The 22,172-nt window shown below is 43.9% G+C and overlaps 1 protein-coding gene across 1 annotated transcript; it reads right to left on the bottom strand.

Moving 5' to 3' along the window:
• Positions 1 to 4,106: 4,106 nt before the first annotated feature.
• Positions 4,107 to 21,581, bottom strand: LOC121284598 (retinol dehydrogenase 7-like). The gene is made up of 5 exons (XM_041200090.1): positions 21,412 to 21,581; positions 12,462 to 12,781; positions 10,520 to 10,778; positions 9,006 to 9,169; positions 4,107 to 5,865 (listed from the first exon to the last, which is right to left on the bottom strand). Exons 2-5 carry the CDS (start codon positions 12,772 to 12,774, stop codon positions 5,642 to 5,644), a joined length of 960 nt encoding a protein of 319 aa, XP_041056024.1. The 5' UTR covers positions 12,775 to 12,781; positions 21,412 to 21,581; the 3' UTR covers positions 4,107 to 5,641.
• Positions 21,582 to 22,172: the final 591 nt, after the last annotated feature.

Genomic DNA, 22,172 nt, shown 5'->3' with positions numbered 1-22,172 from the left:
GAGTAACAGTGGTCAGAGTCAAAATGGCCAATTAATGGCCAGCCAGCATGAAACGCGTGCTGATGACCTCAGGGCTGCTCGGAGGGAGTGCAAGCGCTGAAGTGTGCGCATGCGCAGGGTGCACTCAGTGAAAGCTCCCTGAAGGCATAGAGCTGTGAAGATTTTTTACATTAAAAATAAAGATATTAAAATAAGGAAAACATGTCCCCACATGTGACTCCGTCACATGAACAGGGACACGTGAAAAATGAGTTAAAAACATTTAATTTTTTTTTTAGTCAGTGTTGGAAACCTCTTGCTGCCCGCGGATGAGGTTTCACAAAATATGCAAAGGCCGCCTGGCCTGGTCGCTCGCCCACCACTGTAAGGTTGGACAGGCAGTCAGAAATTCATTTGAGTTGATTGATTAATGGGCTTAAAAGCCCTGTCAGCGGGTGTGCTGCCGACTCTCACACAGGCCTGCCGACCAAAATATCACTCAAGTGCACGAGGATGTCAGGAGGCTCGCCCGATGTCGTCGTGCGCTATTTTATGCTTGTGTGTGTTAGGCGTGCACCGGCAAGCTGAGCTGAAAATCCTGCCGTAGATGCAGAATCTTTACTATTTACAACATTTAACACACCCTTTAATGTTACAAATTCCTACATCTTCCCTTTTGCCTTAAAGTGAGCAAGAAAGTTGATGAGGCATACCAGAATGCAAAACAGCAGCTGCTGATATCCAGATATACGGTGTTGGTGACAAAGATCATGATTATCATCTACATGAAGCTATGGAAAGAAACAGAAAAGCTGGAATCAAATTAAACACAGACAAATGCATTAGGAAAGCGACATCAAACCAGTTTTATGGAATGGTGCACATATCTGGCGGAATCAAATCGAGCCCTGAAAGATTCATGGCTTTCTCTGGGACTGGAGACCCAATAGATAACAGAGAGTTGAGAAGCTTCCTTAGCTTGATCCAATACATGGTGCAGGATTTTTCAGTCGGTGTGCGGGGGCGGGACCAACATGCTGACGCGTAAAATGATGCGCAATGACATCGAGCGTGTGTCCCATTAAGGAACTGATTAAGATAATTATTAATGCTGCCCGTCCAACCTTAAGGTTGGTGGGCAGGCAAAAAGTCCAAGCAGCTTTCGTGCTTTTTAGGAAACTTCATCCACGAGCGGGATGAGGTTTCCTAAAGCTTTTATTAAATAAATAAATAAGTTTTCATAAAAATAGAAATATGTCCCACCTCATGTGATGCAGTCACATGAGATGGGACATGTTTAAATAAATCTTTAAACCTTTTATTCACTATTTACAATAGAAATTCAATCTCTCTGAGGCAGCTCTGTGCTTGTGCGTGAAAGAGTGCTGGCCCCGGCTGTCCCTCCTCCTCCTGCCCACACAGGTAGCGCTGAACGCTATGGCTCATGTCTTACACTGGGCAGGCCTTAATTGGTAAGATGGCAGCATGGAGTCAATTGTGGGCGGCGATTGGCTCTGCGACTGCCCCCATCCGCTCCTGCCTGCCACCTGAAAAATTCAGGCCATGAGCTCCTTCATACTGCGCATGTCAGAGCACACAGCAAACCTACAGGAGCTGATGAAAGAAGATGTAGAGTAACAGTGGTCAGAGTCAGACAACATGAATTTCAGCAAACTCAAAAAAGTAATATGCCATTAGACAAAAGACAACAAGAACACAAAGCACATGCACTCCCTGTAGACTTCAGTAACTTTGAATAACAGAACACAAACCACCAAACACTTATACAAACCCAGCAACAGCCATCAATCAGTAACTAACCTAAAAGTGTTTGATGATCTCTTTAAATGGTGCTGGTGTCCTTCCTGCTGTTGAACACATACTCAGTTGTGTCCAATTAATAAAAGGTTTTAGCTGGAGTGTTGAGATCCAAAATGGCAGCACTAGTGTCAAATCAGCATTACATGCTAATTGATGTCACAATTTGCCTACTTTGCATGCTTCCTCTGCACCCACACTAAAGCCCTACTATAATGCTGAAAATAGGGATACTATATAAACAAATTTGTGGCCCTCTTGTCTCCAAGCAGCCTTTACCTTGCTATACAGGTCAAACTTATGGACAACTGAATATAAGGACATCATGGCAACTATCAGAAATGCAGACACAGAACTCCACAATTTTCTGATGGTCATCATGCACCAGTTGTATGTTAATAGAGTCTTTTCACCATGAAGGTGGTTGTATTGTGTGAAGGATGAAGTGGATGCAAACAATGGCACCCTGGATTTGGAAGAATCCTACAATCTGTGATCCTCACAGCTCCATCTGCTTCCAGATATCTGTGGAAAAAGTGATGAATGTGTTTGTTCCTGTAACCAAATCATCTGTTAGCTGTTTAATACAACCATGCATTGCATACTGAGTGATATTACTGATGCTGTTTTACTGCCTCTCACAAAGGTAATTGATGCACAATGAAAGTAACAACACTGGGATCAGTTAACCCACTAAAAATTAATCAAAGGGCACCAGACAAATCTTTAAACTCTTAACCATCCTGCATGATGAAGACAGAAACTTAGTTCACTATCTCCCAACTATGGGAGTACTAATTGTATAGATTTCGTTCACCTGAACTGTTTTCGATTAACTGTAGCAGATTACATTAATGTTTACACTAGCAATTCCACTCCACCCCTCCCCTCTGCCTAATTCCGAGACAATGAGTATTGCTAAGCACATCAAAGAGAAGTCAGATCATAAAATCATGAAACAATATTTCTTTATTCAGACAATTTGGAGAAAAAATAGCATGTAAGATATTCAGGTGAATATTATTAGTTGATAGAATTAATGTCTAAAGTTACATAGGTCATTCCAAATGTATCATTATAACATCCATTAACATTGATATTATGGTCAATGTCCAAGACTGATATGAATTATCTTCCTATGCAAGTACAAGATATTCAACCCTTGCCTTTTTACCTTCTCGCTTCTCACTGTCTAGGGCTCCATACACTCCTTCCAGTTGAAATCGTGATTTATTTGTACTCCTTTCAATTAAGTAGACTGTATTCTCTGCTCAATATCTGGTCTTCACTATACTGAGGAGACCAAATGCAGATTGGGTGACCACTTTGAGAGACACCTCCATTCAGTTCACAGGCAAGATCCCAGATTTTCAGTTGCTTGTACTTTTAGTTCTCTGCTCCACTTCTACACTGGCTTTTCTGACCATACCCCTTCCATCGAAGCTCAATGTTAAGCTTAAGGAGCAGCACTTCATCTTCTTATAAGGCATTTTGTAACCTCCTGGACTCAACATTGAGTTTAACAACTTCAGCTCACAACCTCTGCCCACATTTTTTTTGATGGTAGCTGTTGGTGGAAATGTTGCTTTCTCGTTCGCATCCTTCTAGATTCACCTTTGGCTCCTTTACTAGTCCCATTATCAACACTTTTTGCTTTGCATTATATCATTCTTATAGTCTCTTCTCCAGCCACTTAAAGGTCTTCCATTTGTCCTTTCCCCTCTGCTCCCACTTCCCAAGCCTTGCTTAAAATCTGTTGCATCGCTAAGGACCCCCAATTCTGACCTGAAATGTTAACTCTGTTTCTCTCTCCAGAGATGCTGCCACACCTGCTGAGTCATAGTCAAAGAGTCATTGAGGTCTACAGCACAGAAAAAGGCTCTTCGGCCCATCAAGTCTGTACCGGTCAAACAAGTACCTAACTATTCTAATCCCATTTTCCAGCACTCGGCCCATAGCCTTGTATGCTATCGCATCGCAAGTGCACATCCAAATACTTCTTAAATGTTATGAGGGTTTCTGCCTCTACCACCCTTTCAGGCAGTGAGTTCCAGATTCCCACCACCCTCTGGGTGAAAAATTCTTCCTCACATCCCCTCTAAGCCTCCTGCCCTTTACCTTAAATGTATGCCCCCTGGTTATTGATCCCTCCACCAAGGGGAAAAGTTCCTTCCTATCTATGCTATCTATGCCCCTCATAATTTTATACATCTCAATCATGTCCTCAATCTCCTCTGCTCCAGGGAAAATAACCCCAGTCTATCCAATTTCTCCTCATAACTAAAACTCTCCAGCCCAGGCAACATCCTGGTAAATCTCTACATCTCTCTAGTGCAATCGCATCCTTATTTCCAACATTTTCTCTTTTTATTTCAGTATCTACAGCACTTTGTGCTTATTAATTAAGCAAGGTTAGCTGAGTTTAGTTGACAAGTTAACAGCCTTGAATCAAAGATATTAAGGGCACAGGTTATTCTATTTACAGCCGATAAGCTTGTAACTCTTTCGAGTACAAACTTGTTTCCATCTGTTTCAGATGAAGTTACATTGTTTCATAGTTTGCCATTGTGAGATTTGAACTCTTGATCTTGGGGTTATAAACCCAGTACCATAACCACTTGGCTATTCAGGCCAAGCCTGATAAACTTGTAGATTTAGCAACATTTTCAGGTGCTTACAAGGCCTTGTAATTCAACCCTAAAGATCTCCTTCTGGGATGATTGGATTAATATCCAAGACATTGACTTGATGAATCTCAGTCTGGCCTCCAGCTAATAAAATTATTACATTTCTCTGACTTCCTTTCCATATATTTTAATCCTTCGACTTGAATTCAACCAGGAATTCACAGTTGAAAGGGTGGTAGAGGCAGAAGCCCTCAACTAATTTAAGAGGTGTCTGGATATGCACTTTAAGTGCCTTATCCTGTAGGGCTATGGACCAAGTGCTGGAAAGTGGGATTCGGTTGGGTGACTTGTTTCATGGCTGGCGCAGACACGATGGACCAAGTGCCCTCTTTTTGTGTTGTGAACTTTCTATAATTTTATGATTCTAATTGCTCTGATCTTTCTGAACTGCTCTCACTCTTTGCTTGTTCTGATCATTCTACTTGTTTGTGTCAAAACTCATCTCTTGTACCTTTGATTCATTTCAAATGATTAATTTCATTTCAACTATTTTTGGTGATACACCTCTTTAACTCTTTTCATATTTTTGTCACAGGCCATTCAGAGTTACACTTTGTGCCAAAGATTTTCATATTTAGTGACAAATATCTTTGCCAAGCCCATGTCAAATACATAATGTACTTCTAAATTACTCCAAGAAATGTCAGACTGACTTTAAGACTGCTAAATTTATTGGCCATAATTACCTGTAGTAAAGTAACTCAAATAAGAATGAGGTCTTTAGGGTTATTGCCAACTTCTAGTCATGTTGTTTTGGCCATAATACAACAAGGGACATAATGACAACATAAAGGATAGCCATGATCATAGTCATCAGAACATAATTCTTCATTCTCCCTTGGAAAGCTCGGCATTTTTGCTTCTGGTTACGAATTGGAATTGGATTAACTGTTTCAACAGTGCCATTATGGAAGCACTCACATTCCTTGGCATTAATTCTCACTATTTTTCTCAAGTTCAACACAAATGCTGAAATCCTCATTATCAGGAGAATTCTAAGTATTTGTACAGCATTTGCTTATGGAATAAAATCAGCAGAAATGTAGAGTTTGGCCAATGGTATTTCTTACTGTGTGCGAAACAGAATTTTCTTGGATATTGATATATTTCACAAACAACAATTTCCTTTCAGTATAACAAAGCTTCTCAAATGCATCTTAGAAAACACTTTTTGCTGGCTTAACTCTGTTTCTACTGAGTACAAAATCAGAGATGACAGTTGGCATGTAGGAGAGAGGAATCCAGAAAAGTTTTGAATCTAGTCCAGCAGAGTAGCGAGTCCGAGGGTGAACTGATGTTAGCGCATGATTCATACACCACACCACTTTCATCAAATCTGGGTCTGCAAGCTGCTTAACCCTTTCCCTTAATTGTGGAAATACTGCAAAACAATACAAGTATATGTTAAGATGAATGAATGTCTCCACCCATGATAATTCAGGCAAGCTACAAATATGGTGAAAGCTGGAGGATGACTGGTGGGGCAAAAATGGCAACTTATAAATGGTAAGTAAAATACCCAGCAATATAATTATGGTTAATATCATCTCCTAGAATAGTCTTCTTAAAAGAGTTAGAGAGGAGTTCCTTAATTTCATTTCTTAATTGATCTTGGTTTTTATCTGAGGAATCTATATGGGTGATGATGGATTGAGACTTGTTAACCCTGATTCTTCATGTAATGTGACTGTGCTATGAAGCTATGCTTTATAAAAAATGATTTTATGTATTTACTGTCTGAAAACCACAAATTGATTTTTTAAAAAGACTAAAGTCACATTCCAATGACTTGAAGTCAGTCAAAGATGGGTGAAAATTTGCATCATTGTACCTTCTACATTACAAAGCCATTGAAATGGAGGCAACTTGTCTGTAAAGCCCCACCAGGAACAATTGCCTTGAATGGAGGCCATCTCCTACCCTATTAGCAAAGCATCCAGACAATCGCCTGGGTACTCAACTGGGTGGAGACAAACTATTAGATGTAATCACTTGGACAATGAGACTCTGGCTATGAAAGGAATTTACCCAGATGTAATCGAACCATATAAGCCCGGCAACTGGAATTGACTAACCATGACCATATTTGAGTCACTGGGCAGTTGGAGAGAGAGGGTCATGTGACAAACCAGCTAAACCTTGGTGTATGAAACACCTGTCTTCTCTGCAGACCAGTGCACAAGCAAATGAGATGCTGAAGAAACAAAACTCTGAGCTGGTTCTCTCTCTCTCTCTCCATCCAACTTGCAAGTTTGGAACCCCATCTGCTGATTTTGTCTATTCATATCCCACAGGCAGAGACCTTTATAAAGAACTCAACCCAGGAGCTGCTGTCTCCAAAACAAACAGATAAATTGTCTGTGTACATCTTTAAACTGCTTCGACCCCAAACCTAGAAGGTCCACCAAATTCAGCCTGAAGCCAGCCAAGTCACTAACTAATTCACTAAAGAAAATAAATACACTGTCAGGGGTAATTCATTTGCCTAATCAGCTATGAATGGGTTAGCAGACAGGGAAATGGATGATGCGGGCATGGAATCAAGTGCACTGGTGGGATCACCATGTCTGTGGCCTCCTTGTGGGGGAGACAGTGACATAGTGGTATTGTCACTGCTTTAGTAATCCAGAGACCTAGGGTAATGCTTTGGGGACCCAGGCTCAAGTATCACCATAGCAGATGATGGAATTTGAATTCAATCAATAAGAATCTGGAATTAAAAGTCTAACAATGATCATGAAACCATTGTCATTTGTCATTAAAAACCCATCTGGTTCTCTAATGTCCTTTAGGGAAGGAGATCTGTCGTCCTTACCTGGTCTGGCCTACCTCTGACTCCAGGCCACAGTAATGTGATTGACTTTCAAATGCCTTCTGAAATGGCCAGCAAGCCACTCAGTTGTATCAGCAGCAATTTAAGAAGCCAACTCACCACCACCTTCTCAAGAGCAATTATGGATGGGTAATAAATGCTGGCCTAGCCAACAATTCCCACACCCCATGAATGAATAAGAAAATAGCTGCCTCCTCAAGGATTTTACCGGGAGTGGGGTAGGCCATTGCCACATGGCAATGTGGCTCTTCACACTACCCCCCCCCCCCCTCACCCCAGCCTCACACCCACCAGCAGGGCCTGCCAGCCTGGCCCTGGTGAAATAACACTAATGACCTTCTAATCTGGCTCCAGCAATGATCATTGTTGGGGACTGTCTGCAGTCCCAGCAGTGGCCACCGTTCATAGTGCTGCTGCTGGGAATTGAGAACTGCCAGAGTTGAACCCTCCCAGATGGGGCCAAAGTCTTGCCGTGAGCAAATTAATAGTCCAACGGCCATAAAATTAGCTCAGGGCTTCACGTCCATGCAGAGGTTGACTTGCCCCTGACTTTTAAGATGGGGTGGGGGCACTGCCTCTGCATAAAATTCCACCCAAAAAATTTCTGTGCATTAATATTTATTAAAATTATCAGTGATTGTAAAGTAATTATAAACAAAATAGAAAAATAATGTTGAGAAATAAAAGGCACAACAAATGTATAGATTATAATAATGACACTATGTTCTGCCATTTTACAGTGCAATTTTGTAATTTTAGAATTTTTTTCAAATTGTACATTGATCTTGTATCGTGCTGATTGAGATCTTGGGCTGCGGTGTTTAATCAAAGCCAATGTGATAACATAGGGTCTGGGTGTTTGATAGCCATCTTGGGACAGAATTGCAGTGGTGGTCACCTCTAATGTTAGAACTGGGAAAAACAGATCAAAGGGAATTTTGAATCTATCTGTGCGATACTTGAGCTCGGAGTGCTGCGTGCTAATACTGAGTGCTTGAAGTAGAAAATGTTGCATTACCTCGCTTTGAGGATCATAAAATAATTGCGAAAAATTGTTTCCAAAAATCAAGGCATAATGTGGCACTGTGGGGAGGTAGTGGCATAGTGGTATTGTCACTGTATTAGTATTCCAGAGACCTGGGGTAATGTTCTGGGGATCTGGGTTTGGATCCTGCCCTGTTAGATGGTGAAATTTGAATTCAATAAAAATCTGGATGTTGATCATCATAAACCATTGCTGATTGTTGTAAAAACACACCTTGTTCACTAATGCCCTTTAGGGAAGAAAATCTGTCACCCTTACCTGGTCTGGCCTACAGGTGACTCTAGACCCACCACAATGAGGTTGACTTGTAAATGCCCTCTTAAAAGGGCAATTAGGGATGGGCAATAAATGCTGGCCCAGCTAGTGACACCCAGATCCCAGGAATGAATAAAAAAAACTGTGTTCCAACCTAAACTGAAAAAAACTATACATTGTGGACAATTACAAACTTAAAACTAAAATATGTTTTGCATTTTCTAAAATATCTTGATTTCTATATGTGCAATGCATCAGAAGATGAACAATATTTAATAAGATTTTAAGACTGGGTATTCAGGTAATATTTTCTGTTTGGATCAAAAGTTTTGCCATTAGAAGTCAATGCTTCACTGGTGAGTATATATAGTTTACACATAAAACTTACATCTTTCTAAGTAATCAGCTCCATAGTCGTCCTTTACATCCTGTGGTAACTTGAGCCAAAGTTTTTTTATGTTCCCTGTAATTATGTCAAAATTGGTGACATTTGTTTTGAAGAAGCCTGGTTCAATACAAAGAACTTTTACTCCAAAATGATACAAGTCCCTCCTGCAAAACAAAAAATGAAACAACTGCATTGTTACAGATTTTAACCATCACGCCATTGTTTATTTTGTCCTGTGATTTGTTTTAATCTAATGGTGTGATGGAGGGAAGATCGTGCTGCTTCAAATTACAAAATTTTAATGTGCATTTCATGCCCATGATGGAACACATCCGATTTTCTGCCCATTAATTTATACACCTGAGTTGACTCTATACTGGCATGAGCAAACTGGTATGAGTAAGTATTAGAAAAGACCAGGGATTGTTAATAAGAAGTAACATATAAATAACATATCCTGCTTTTTTTTCCACATACTATAAATCCACTTATGCTGCCTTTACTGGGGCAATGTCATTTAACAGTATGAAGGTATAGCCAATCTCATGGAGAATTAAAAGGAGCAATTAGAATAGGCTGAGGAAAACCTTTCCTGAATCCAGATAAATGCACCAAATCTATTAAGATTGTAAATTCCTATGTCCCCGATGCAGTGGTATAAGTGTGGTGGGATGGGATCTTATTTACTCTCAGGAAATTGGAGGAAACTAAACCAGTCAGAAATCCTAGGGTCAGCTAATCTAAATAATGTTCACATGACAGGTCCCACCAGCAAGGTGCTAAATATGTCAGAGGGGCCCTAGAAAATTTGCACAATTGATCAACGCTTTCACCCATTCTGTAGAGTCACAACAGCTAACATTCACGTTTTAGGGGCTGGATTTTACAGGTGGGCATGTTTTCTGTGGAGGAGGGTATGTAAAACATAACAGGTGGCAAACCCACTGCCTTCACACCCGCTCCCAACCCGATCACCATAATAATTTATGTGGGTAGCCCACCAACTATTTTTAAAAATAATTAACAGGAAATTGAGCTTGTTAACAAGCCAACTGATCTGGATATTATGCTGCTCATGCCATAAAACAGTTGTGTGAGCAGGCAGATGAGAGTGGGCAGGCCATTTTTTTCACCCAATTGGTTAAAAAGTGGGAAGGAAGTGGGAGACATCCTACAGGGGATGTCCTTTGCGCACCCCACCCTAAGATTGCACTCTCCCTTTGTGCCTCCCCTTGGCCTAAAAAAACTGTTCCCCCGTGGGAGTATCCTCACCAAATCTCCTGCAACAGTTCAAGAAGATGGCTCATCACTATCTTCCCAAGGGCAATTAGGGTTGGACAATACATGCTGGCCCTGTCAGAAATGTCCACATCCCATGAACAAATAAAAATATAATAAACTCCATAGCAACACCTTATTAAAACATAAACTCAGATTTATTGCTATTTAATGACAAAATGGAAATTATCAAGACAAAGCTAATATTAATGGCAACTTTGTAATTTCTAACTCACCTGAGACTGTCGTTGAAGGCTTCAACAGCAAATTTGGAGATGGTGTAAGATCCACCCATACAACTGATCCTGCCAAATACACTTGCTACATTGACTATTCTTCCTTGTGCCCTCTTTATCAGCGGAAGCATGCTCAGTGTAACTTCAATGAGTCCAATCAGGTTGACGTTCAGCATTACTTTGTGATCGTCTATTGTTAGCCAGTCATTTGATGCACTGGGTACAGAGATTCCAGCATTGTTAACCAGCCCCCACAGTCCTGGAGAGTTTTTGGAAACAAAAATATATATGTTTAACTTCAGATTATCCCTTGTTATAATTGCTAGGTTCCTAATATTGCACTGTAGCTCCAATAAATTTAATTTATATTGATAGTAGTTGTGGAGTGTAAAGCACCATTCGTAGAAGGAGACAATTTTTCTGGCACTAAAACACAGATGTTTACCAAGCTCCTTCCCTAAACTGAAATATGATGGATACGTGATAGTATGTACATAAAGATAGCTAAGTTAGTAGAGGTCACTACTTCAAAACTGCTTGTGCAAGCTAGTACTGGTTTGTGTATAATACCGACTTAAAATTTAGAAGGGAATAGTTTCCATTTACATGATCAACATTCATGCCTTTTAGTTTGCCTTTTAGGTTGAAGCCTCACTTGAGTACATAATTTAGGCTGATACTTTGTTACAGGACTGAGGGTGAACTTCACTGTTAGATGTATCATCTTTCAGATGAGATGTTAAACCAGGGCTTGTCTGCCCTCTCCAGCACATCCCATGTCACTACTTGAAGATGAGCAGCAGTTCTCCAAAGGCAGAATTTTCCCCCCACTGGGGGGGGGAAGTTGATGGGCGGGTGTGTGCAGGTGTGCTTCCGATCGACGCGGTGCCATTTTACGTGGGCGGGCCAATTAAGGCCCGCCAGGCGTGACATCCGCACAGAAGCGCTATCCACTCCCTGTGCAGGTGGGGGGGAATCCCAAAATTGAGAGTGCGCTCTTTCTCGCACGTGCACGAAAGAGTGCACTCATTTCCCTGAGGCTAAGTGCTGCCTCAGGGAGATCACCTCTACTTTTAAAAATATTAAAAATAGAAAGAAAAAATTCCCTTACATGTCCCCTCATGTGACAATGTCACATGAGTTGGGACATGTTCATAATTTCCAAGAAAACTTTATTAAAATTTGTAAAACCCTACATGAAACCTCATCCCGCCCGTGGATGAGGTTTCATGTTTTTTCTACTTCCTGCCGGGGCTCCTGGCCTGCCTGCCAACATTAAGGTTGGATGGGCAGGTCCACTAATTACTTTAATTGATCTGTTAATTGCCTCAATTGGCCATTGACAGGTCGGCGGGCGCACAGCTTATTTTGCTGCGCCCCCGCCTTCCTGAAAATTTAAATGGGGTACAGTAACGTCGAGAGTTCTGCCTGACGTCACCGCGCATCAGTTTACACATTGGCAAGTGCGCCCCACCCCCGCTTGCCGATGGTAAAATCCCGCCCCAAGTTTCTCATTCAGCTTTCATCCCTCAACCATCATCAGTCAAACAGATCATCTTGTCATTTACATTACTGCTGTTTGTGGGACCTTGCAGTGTTTAAATTGGCTCCTGAATTTGCCTACATTAAATACTGGGGTTACGCTTCAATAAATGGGTGTGAAGTACTTTGGAATATCCTGAGGCCATGTAAATGGAAGCTAATTTTATAGATCACATTTAGATTTATAAAATTTCACTGTTTTAGTTTTTAGTATACTTTAGGAAACGGAAGAAAGAGAGAAACTTGCATTTATAGATCATAAGTCTCAAAGAACTTCATGCATTACTCTTTTTAGACTGCAATGACTGTCATTAGTTGACAAATTGGCTTAGAAATCAACATTGTGATCAATCAAGTGGCATTTTCTACATGGCAGAGGTAAAACCAAACTTTAAAGTACCTTTCTCTTTAACCTCTGATTTTACAAACTCTGCAGCTTTGTTGATGCTTTCAGAGTTAACAACGTCAAGCTGGAAAGTTTTGAGTCTTGATGATGTGCAGTCTTTCAGTTCTTCGGCCCCTTTCTCAGTAAAGCAAGCAGCTAGAACATTGAATCCTTGTTGATCCAGGTGCTTAGCCAGCAGATTGCCAAAGCCAGAGTCACAGCCAGTGATGTACACGTATCTGTCAAATACATTCTTTATGCGCTTACCATCTCTGTACCAGTAGTACAGGGCAAAAAGTAGCACACAAATGATCAGGTATTGAAGCATTTCCAAACTGTGGAAAAACAAAGGAAAGTATTTTTAAAATGTTACTTATGTTCTAGAAAATATTTTGTTTTTGTGTAGTCACTGTAAAGTTGTTCTAGGAGATTCGACAACTGTATTGGAACCACCATTAAAGGGTGAAGAGAGTTTGGTGGAATTCTTTGGAAGTCTGGTGAGCTGGAACTGGAATGCATAGCAATACTGCTAAGTGGAGTGATAAATCCTGAAACATTGCAGGTGGGATGGAAATTTTGGCGATCCAGCAAAACATCCATTGACTTTCTGTGGGAATTTCTGGTGGAAAATCCCAGCCTATGTGATGCTCCTGCTGGTGTGGAGACCTGTTTATCACAAGCACAAATACATAAATGATGCGAGAAAGGCTCAGAGAGTGACTAGCAATGTGCTGCTGGCATTGCAAGTCATACAATGTCCTTGACAAATTTAAGGGAGTTATTTGAAGATATTTATTATTGGCAAGGACATCTCAGTAGATTTACTATTCCTAGATTTTCACAAAGTTTTTGACACAGTTTAATAAGTTTGAAGGCATGGAGTGAAGGAAGCTTTTGAACCGGATAACTAACTGTTCAGTCTGAGAATAATACAGGTAGCTATTAATAGAATCTACATGAAAGTGGATGATAACAGCAGAGATTGATTTGGGGGTCATTGTTGCTTTTGATAATATATATTAATGATATGAAGGTAGGAATGGTATGCATACCAGAGAAAGGCTGCTGTAAAGGGCAATGTAACTTTCAAAGTACAGAAATGCTACTTTCTTTTTCTATTTAGTTTAATTTTGGCTTTTATAATTCTCTTTCTGCCATACAATTCAAAGGAATTTATTTACTAATGACTCCATCCCCACAATCTGGATTGGTGTTGCTGCTCTGCTGACACTGAAAGTGGAATCTCAGAATTTCAGCTGCAGTGTCTCCATAACGTTAGTTATGACCATACCCGAGAGAATCATAAGAAGTGTTGAGGACCTCTTTTAAGGAGAGGTGGAGCTCTTCTGCAGACATCTCTGTAGGTATTCACTTTGCAGGCTGGACTGCAGTTCTGTGAAATCATCAAGAAGCACTGCCCAGATATTTTTCCAACATCTGTGGTATTTTTCTTCATCATATTTTGCAAACTGCTTTGCATATTCTGAAATGAGTAAATTAATTGACCACACTCAGAATGTAGCATTTTATGTGCCCAGATTCTGGATGACACCAACCCTAGATCTCAATGCCTGAAGGTAGTAGGGAACTGGCCATTGAGACAGCTGCTTCCAGCTCCTCTGCTGTCATTCTCATTTATTCCTCTTGTTGAGTTTCAACTGGTGCTCTCTTATTTAACTAATTTATCTTTGTAATCTCACAGGGTGTATATTCTTGGGCTGATGCTTGCTGAGGGTTGAATAACCATGTGGGTTGTGAAGTTGATGGATCCAGAGGCTCAGGGCCTACAAGCTGTTCTGACTCCACAGCCAACATTATGAATATTCAGTAAGAAGAATTACTTATTCACAACAGGAAAAGAGCTTCCTTCTGACAAATTTCACTAAATAAAAATAATGCATGGCATTAATATAATACAAGAGTTCAGGTTGGAGGACTGGAGATGTTTACAGAGGTAGGGAAGAGGTGAGTATTGTGTTTTATGCGTCGGAGATATGAAGAGATGACACACTAGTTACTATGCCAAAACAGGAGCTTTATTTACGGTGCTTTTAAAATATCTGCAGCAGCCACAAACTTACTGTTTGCTTTTAGTTTATGGTCAGAATTTTTCCATCAGCTTGCAGGGGGCGGGACCTGCACGCTGACGCATAAAATGACCGCGTGCCATGGCGATATTTTACTGGGTGGGCACATGATGATGTCCGTTATGTGGCTGCAAGTCATTACTGGGCCAATTAAGGTAGTTATGATTCCAATTGTCCTGGATTTTAAGGCGTCCATGCGATATTCGGCTCGTCGCACGGGTGCAACGGGCTTGCGACTATCCGAAACTTTAATGATCTTCATCCATGGGTGGGAAAGAGGGATCATTGTTTTTGCGATCCAGACATTTAACAGTTAATGCTCAGAAGTTATTGAAAGTTGCGTGTGTGAGGTGGAGAAGTCTCAAACGCATAGCAGCTGCTTGGACTGCACTCATTACCTTCAGGTCAGCATTTTTCAGTGAAGATTTGTTTTGGGGCTTGTAGGTTTCTGCAAGCCTCCCTGAGCCTGGGAATGGGAGATGATCTCTCCACTAGAGGCAGCTCATCTGAGGAGGAAGGGAGAGCTAGAAGGGGGAGGAGGCCAGGAGTGCACATTCAGCCTCCAGGAGAGCCACCTTTGGAAGGACAGGTGCAGGCACAAGGGGTGCAGGGCCAAGAGGTAGTTCAAGGTGTAAGGGGCCGCAGAGGATGCCACTATCCTGCTGCCAGGTATACAGGCAATGAAGCAGCTACCTCAATATGTCTGAGGTGCAGTGCCGAAGGAGGCTCAGTCTCTCAAGGGAGATGGTCAACACTATCTGTCAGATGATTGGTCCAGAGATATCAGCTAACTGTGTGGGTGGACACCGCATGCCCGTCTCTCTAAAGGTCACAGCTGCCCTCAGCTTCTATGCCTCCAGCTCTTTCCAGAGGTCGGTGGGTGATCTCTGTGGTGTCTCCCATTCAGCTGTCCACACTTGTGTCAAGCAGGTTACAGATGCTCTGTTCAGGGGTGCACTGACCTTCATCCACTACTGCTGGGACAAGGCCAGCCAGACAGAGTGAGCTAGAGGCTTCATGGCCATTGCTGGCTTCCCCCGCGTCCAGGGTGCAATAGACTGTACACATGTGGTCATCAAGGCACCAGCAAGTGAGCCCGGTGCCTTCGTCAACAGGAAGGGCTTCCACTCCATGAATGTGCAGATAGTGTGTGATCACAGGATGCAGATTCTACAAGTCTGTGCAAGGTACACAGGCAGCTCCCACGACGCTGAATCCTCAGACACTCCCAGGTGCCGGGGCTCTTCAGTGCTCCAGCCTGGCTTGATGGATGGCTGCTGGGTGACAAGGGCTATCCCCTCAGAAGGTGGTTCATGATGCCTCTCCGCCATCCAAGAACAGAAGCTGAGCAGTGGTACAATAGGAGCCACGGCTCCACAAGGGCTGTGGTGGAGAGAACCATTGGTCTTCTCAAAATGTGCTTCAGATGCCTGGACCGTTCCGTGGGTGCACTCCAGCACCTCCCAGATCGAGTGCCTCTTATAGTGGTTGCATGCTGCACTCTGCACAATCTAGGTCTGCAAAGGGGAAATGCTGTGGACGAAGAAGATGTAGGCGGAGTGGCTAGGACTGAGCACGATGAGTCCAGCAGTGAGTCCAAAGATGAGAACACACAGGGAAATGATGAGGGGGCACAGCCTGCCTGGGCATGCTCCAGGGAGGCAGGGACACCTGGGATACTCTAATCCAAGGAACCTTTAGCTAGCACAGCACATATGGACGTGCAACACAAGCCTGGCCTGAATCCTCCATCTTGGGGACCTCATCTGTCTGGATAGGAGGATTGGCATTAGGCACCGTCAATAAATCTGAAAGACACACAAATCATTCATCCAATCTCAGGAATCCATGCGCCATTCCTAATAAAGAGGAACCCACAGCCATTTCAGACAACATTAACTTAATATTATTGCCAAAGTCTCATGAAATTACAGAAATAAAAATGTGTTGGACTTCACATAAAGTTCTAATCAACTCTTGGGGGTTGGGGGGCAACAGGAATCCACCAGTGATGAACCTGGGGTGTGCCTAAGGTGCCTTCATTTTACGTTTGCGGGTGCTACGTCTTTGTGGTGCCTCCTTGCTCGCACTGGCATCTGAGACAGCCTGCTCACTCTGATGTCCTGTTGGCCTCAATGACCTTGGAAGACATCCTCTGGCCCATTGAGCCTATGCTGGCCTCGCCTGGGACGGAGCTGCCAGCTCCACAGCTGGCATCTCCCCAATCATCGCAGCCTCATTGGGTGCCTCGGTCACTGGCAGAGGGGCAGAGGAGCTGTTGCCCTCATCCGCAGCGCTCTGAGGAGGTGCCAGCAGAGATGACAGGCAGCTGCTCTACCGACGTGAGGTCCATTTGGCCCTCCCTACTCACCGTAGATGGATGGGCACTGAGGTGGGATACCTGCTGGCCAAACCACTGCCCACACGGGCACTGCCCAGACGAGGTCAATGCCCCTGTGAGGTCATGCAGATGGGAGCACAACCCCAGGAACCCCTAATCCTGACCCTGGAGCTGCCTCTCCATGAGATTCGCCAACCTCTCCATAGAGGAAGCTTGGTGCTCAGCTATGATGCTCAATGCATCAGCCACGGCCCACATAAACTCCTCCACCACTGACACTAAGCCAAACAGAGCCTCATGTGTCTCCACCAAATGTTCCCGAACACCTGGCCGCATCACAGCACTTGGCTGCATCGCAGACAATTCCAGAGGTTCATCATCAGCGACGGACTTAGCATGTGCTTGGGCCCCTTCAGTCCTCTGACTGCGTGCCATCGGCACTTTCTGTCTCCACCAGCTCCTCCAGCAATTGTGAAGTGCCCTCAAAACTGTGACCTGGGACACTAGCTGAAGATATGATGCCCACCGAGGTGCCAGTATCTGCGCTGGTGCCTGCCTGACAGAGATGATTTGACGCTTCTGATGGTGCAACTTCATGCCCCCAGGTGTCAGAGGGGGCCCCTGCTGCTCCGGGTCCCGGCCCCGGCACCAGTGATGCTGAAAGGTAGAGTAAGGATATTCGATCAGTTAGCTTGTGGGCAATGTCAATGTACATGCCTGTCACCAGGATCAGCATGTGCTCATCATTCCACACGCAATGGGCAAGCCATGTTGGTAATGTCACTCACTCAACAATCAGCGCTGCCATGGATGTTGGGAGACTACTGGTGGCGTGAGTGCTGGCCATACATATCTGCCCGTGGAAACCCAGCCTCTCCGGCCCCAATGGGCCAGGGTGCATGCCGCCTCTGCAGGTCCAGTGCCTCCTACTCATAGCGGCTGAGCATCAATATCTGGGCTGGCCCACCACCAGTCCTCAGCCACTCAGCCCTGTTATGAGAATTCTTCTCCTGCAAATGAAAAGATTGCATTGATAAGTGATACTTGCACTGTCAATTTCCTCGCAGCCGGCCCACTCCACGCCCAGTTGGCTACTGCAGGTCTGCAGTGCATCCTTCCCCCGCTACTGGCTGGCACTCATACTAATATGTCTGGAGTGTCCTTTCCCCCGCCCACTCATCCCTTCACCACCACCCCTACCCCCCCATTCTGCCTTCATCACAGTTGGAAGTGCACATTTGTACCTGCCATTGCAAGGAGGCACAATGACGTGGAGTGCAGAGGGCAGCAGATCCATCTATGCCACAGGACCTTGACGATCCCCTCACACCATGTCATCACCCTGACTTCCACATGTCGTGGAGTTTGACCAGTGCACCTGGGTGTAGCTCCTCCAGATTGAACCCACCACAGTCATGTGGGTGTCACTCTGCACCACATGCTGCAGGCGCAGAATCCATCTCATCTCAACCCTCACATGCTGAACGGATAGGCAATCTCTGATGGGTCACCTAGCTGAGGACACATGCTGACACTGACTCATTGCACTCAGGCCACTCAGAGATGGGTGGTCCACCAGCAGGGGAGAAGGTTACATGATGGGTGCAGTGAATGATGCTAACATGCTGCTCACCCTTCCCGTGCACCAGCAGGTCGTTGAATCATTGGTGGCACTGGATCCATGAGCTCTGCACCGCGTCGTGGGAGCTCACGACCTCCGCAACCTCCTCCCACGCATTCTTGGTCAAGTGGGGTGGCCTCCTCCTCCCGTGCTCAGGGACAATCACCTCCTGCTGTGCTGCCACCTCCTCGAGAAGGGCAGCAAGGCACTCATTGGAGAACCTGGGCGCACATTGGCCAACCACCCTACCCTCCTGCATGGCTGTATTAGATGTGCCTTGCCCCCAACTTCTGGCCATGTACAGCAGCCTTGGTGAGGCTGCAGCTTGGCCTTTAAACAGGTCGCCAGGTCGCCACTGGACCTGGCAGAAATTGCCATTCCGCCTCCGCTCACCCCACTCCAGCCGACCCAAGGAGTTGCCAAATACGCTGGGTGGGCATTCCTGATCGCCGCTCCGCACCTGCCAGCACCCACACTCCCTGCCCGATATGGGGAAAATTCTCCCCTATGTTTCTCAGCTACCACCCCCAGGCTTGAGTAACAGCAGATAGAACAGAGAAGGGTCAACAGACACACATAATCAAAACACCAAACAGTTGAACAATTGGATACCGATTGGCTCTTAAGGGATTTAAACAGCTGGGGACAACTGTGGCAGGGACAACATCTGTTTAGAGTCATTTGAAAGTGAGTTATGGGAGAAATAGAAACAGCTTTTGGAAGCAACAATTAGCTGCCCCAAATCATAGATGCATTACAGCACAGAAGAAGGCTATTCGGCCCATCACATCCATGCTGGCTCTCCTAAGAAGCAATTCATGTGCTGCCACTTCTCTGCCCGCTCCCCACATCACTGCACACTCCTCCTTTTCAGATATTTAGAAACTTTAGAAAATGTAGAAAAATTTATGGCACAGAAAGAGGCCACTCTGCCCATCATGTCTGCACCAGCCAAAAAACGAACACCACCCCCCCCACTAATTGCATTATCCAGCACTTAGTCTATATCCTTGGAGATTACGGGACTTCAGATGCATATCCAGCCGCCTTTCAAATGAGTTGAGGATTTCTGCCTCTACTACTCTTTTAGGCAATGAGTTCCAGACCCCTAGCACCCTCTGGGAAAAAAATCTTTCTCATATTCCATCTAATCCCCCCATCAATCACTTCAAATCTATGCCGTCTAGTCACTGACCTCTCTGCTAAGGAAAACAGTTCCTTTCCATCCACTCTATCCAGGCCCCTCACAATCTTGTACACCTCAATAAAATCTCTTCTGTCCCAAGGAAAACAATCTCAGCCTATCCAACCTTTCCTCATTACTGCAATTTTCTAGTCCTGGCAACATCCTCGTAAATCTCTTCTGTACCCTCTCTAGTACAATACATCATTTCTGTAATGAGGTAACCAGAACTACAGTACTCAAGTTGTGACCTAACTAGTGTTTTATATAACTCCAGTATAATCTCCCTGCTCTTAGATGCCATGCCTCAGTTAATAAAGGAAAGGATTCCATATGCTTTCTTAACCGCCTTATTGACCTATCTTGCTACTTTCAGGGATCTGTGGACATTCACTCCAAGGTCCTTCACTCCCTCTACACCTCAGTATTCTCCCATTAATTGTGTATTCCTTTGCTTTGTTTGACCTCCCCAAATACATTACCTCACACTTCTCGGGCTGAATTCCATTTGCCACTTTTCTGTCCACCTAACCAGTCCATTGATATCTTCCTGCAGTCTAGAGTTTCCCTCCTCACTATCAAGCACATAGCCAATTTTTGTGTTGTCTACAAACTTCTTGATCATGCCCCCTACATTGAAGTCCAAATCATTAATATATAGCACAAAAAGCAGGGAACCCAGTACTGAGCCTTGCAGAGCCCCACTGGAAATAGAGTGGAGATGTTCAACAATTGTAATGGTTTAGATAAAGTGAATATGGAGAAACTGTTTCCATTGTGAGGAGGGTCAGCCACCAGGGGGCATAGATTCACAATTTCTCTCTCCCTTACCGTAGATCTCTAAGGTTCCAGCATATGACCCAATCTGTACTAGGAATGCTGAAAATTGATTAAATAAGGGGGAGTCAAAAAATCTGGGAGAAATCCAACCAATGGGGAGATTTTTATGCAGGTGAAGGGAGTTTCAGCCACTGGCTGAACAGTCAGCAAGAGATCCGCATTGCTTCTTCCGGAAAGGCTCGTTGGTAATATGTGCCAATCAGTCAGTTGAGAGGCCACCAGTGGGTTTTCCACAGGATCAGGATTTCGAGACAGTAAGTCCCACCTGCTGAGAGCTGCTGGTCAGTCAAAGATTGGCAACTCTTTTGCTCAGCAGTGCCACCCACAGGAGGCCCAGGATCATAGAGCAACCAAGGCCAGGAAGGGTTTTGCGGGTTGGGGATCGTGAAGGGAGGAGTGTGTCAGGAGGCGGTGGGGTCCCCACCTGCCATCATCCCACCCAATTAAATGACCTCCCCCAACAACTACCCTCTAAAAGAAAAACAAAAACAGAATTACCTGGAAAAACTCAGCAGGTCTGGCAGCATCGGCGGAGAAGAAAAGAGTTGACGTTTCGAGTCCTCATGTCCCTTCAACAGTTAATTCTGTTTTTGTTTTTCTGTTGGATTTCCAGCATCCGCAGTTTTTTTGTTTTTATCTCTGTGTTTAACTACCCTCTAAACTCTCCATCGGAAGAGAGCACACACACCATTCAATGTAATGCATATGCTGCACACTTTCAACTGCACCACAACTGCACTCCTACTAGAAATATCTCCTTAAAAGTATGTCAAATAACTAAACATGATTTACCAGCAACATTTTATAGGCTCAAATATCATACACAGTGCTTAAATTGTGCAAAGTGACCACAATTTAAAAAGGAACAAAAGGTTATGATAAGCAAGCTTTACCTTGTTTCACCTACAGCACCTTTGCAATAAATAGTTAAACCTAATTTTAAATGAGTTGTGCAGACACTGGGTGCTAATTTACAGTGAATGTCGTATCTCCAAGTGCTAGAAAATTGAGGATTTGTCCAACTCTGTCCTTCTCCCCAACTTGTTTTGCTGGAACCCGAATAAACTTTGTACAGTTGGAAGCTGCCGGAACTTAAGTTCCTCAACAGGGCCAATGGTGACACACAAAAACAGACACCTCCCATAGAATTAATCAAATCAGACAGCAGAGGCCAAACCATATTTCCGCAATATCAGCTTCCTGAAATAATAGCTGTGATTACAGTTCTTAAGCTTAACAATTCAGACTTTTAGAATGCCTTATCATGTTTTCTTTTAGAGCTTAAAAAATGATATAAAGACTGTTTCTCCGATCAGGTGGAGAGAATGTGAGAATCTGTTACTAGGGAGGTGGTAAGAGGGCACTTGGAAAATCATGAAGGCCTGGATTTTGAGGAAGGGGAGGTGGGGAGGGCATGGTGTTGACTGTGAAGTGTCAGTGTTCACCGCCATCACTTCTCTGAAACTGACTGCAACTTCCATATTTAGCGCGACACGGTGTTGTGCTAAATTTGGAAGTTGCAGTCAGCCTTAGAAAGTGACGGCAGTGAATACTGACAGTTTGCAGTCAATGCCCCACCTCCCTTGCCCCCAGCTTCCTGCCCTCAAAGTGCTGAAGTTATGGCCTGGCACTCACTGCTCCACCACAGGCTGCA

Source organism: Carcharodon carcharias, chromosome 12 (assembly GCF_017639515.1).
Source record: "Carcharodon carcharias isolate sCarCar2 chromosome 12, sCarCar2.pri, whole genome shotgun sequence".
Taxonomy (NCBI): domain Eukaryota; kingdom Metazoa; phylum Chordata; class Chondrichthyes; order Lamniformes; family Lamnidae; genus Carcharodon; species Carcharodon carcharias.
The sequence above is the reverse complement of the archived record's forward strand: the minus strand, read 5'-3'. Positions and strand labels throughout refer to the sequence as shown.

Excerpts from the sequence above, each read along its gene's own strand:
- LOC121284598 (XM_041200090.1), bottom strand. The coding sequence starts at position 12,774 with ATGCTTCAATACCTGATCATTTGTGTGCTACTTTTTGCCCTGTACTAC. Across the intron at positions 10,779-12,461 it reads ATCAGAGGTTAAAGAGAAAG|GACTGTGGGGGCTGGTTAAC; the intron begins GTACTTTAAAGT and ends AAAACTCTCCAG. Across the intron at positions 5,866-9,005 it reads AGCTGATTACTTAGAAAGAT|TATTTCCACAATTAAGGGAA; the intron begins GTAAGTTTTATG and ends ATTGTTTTGCAG.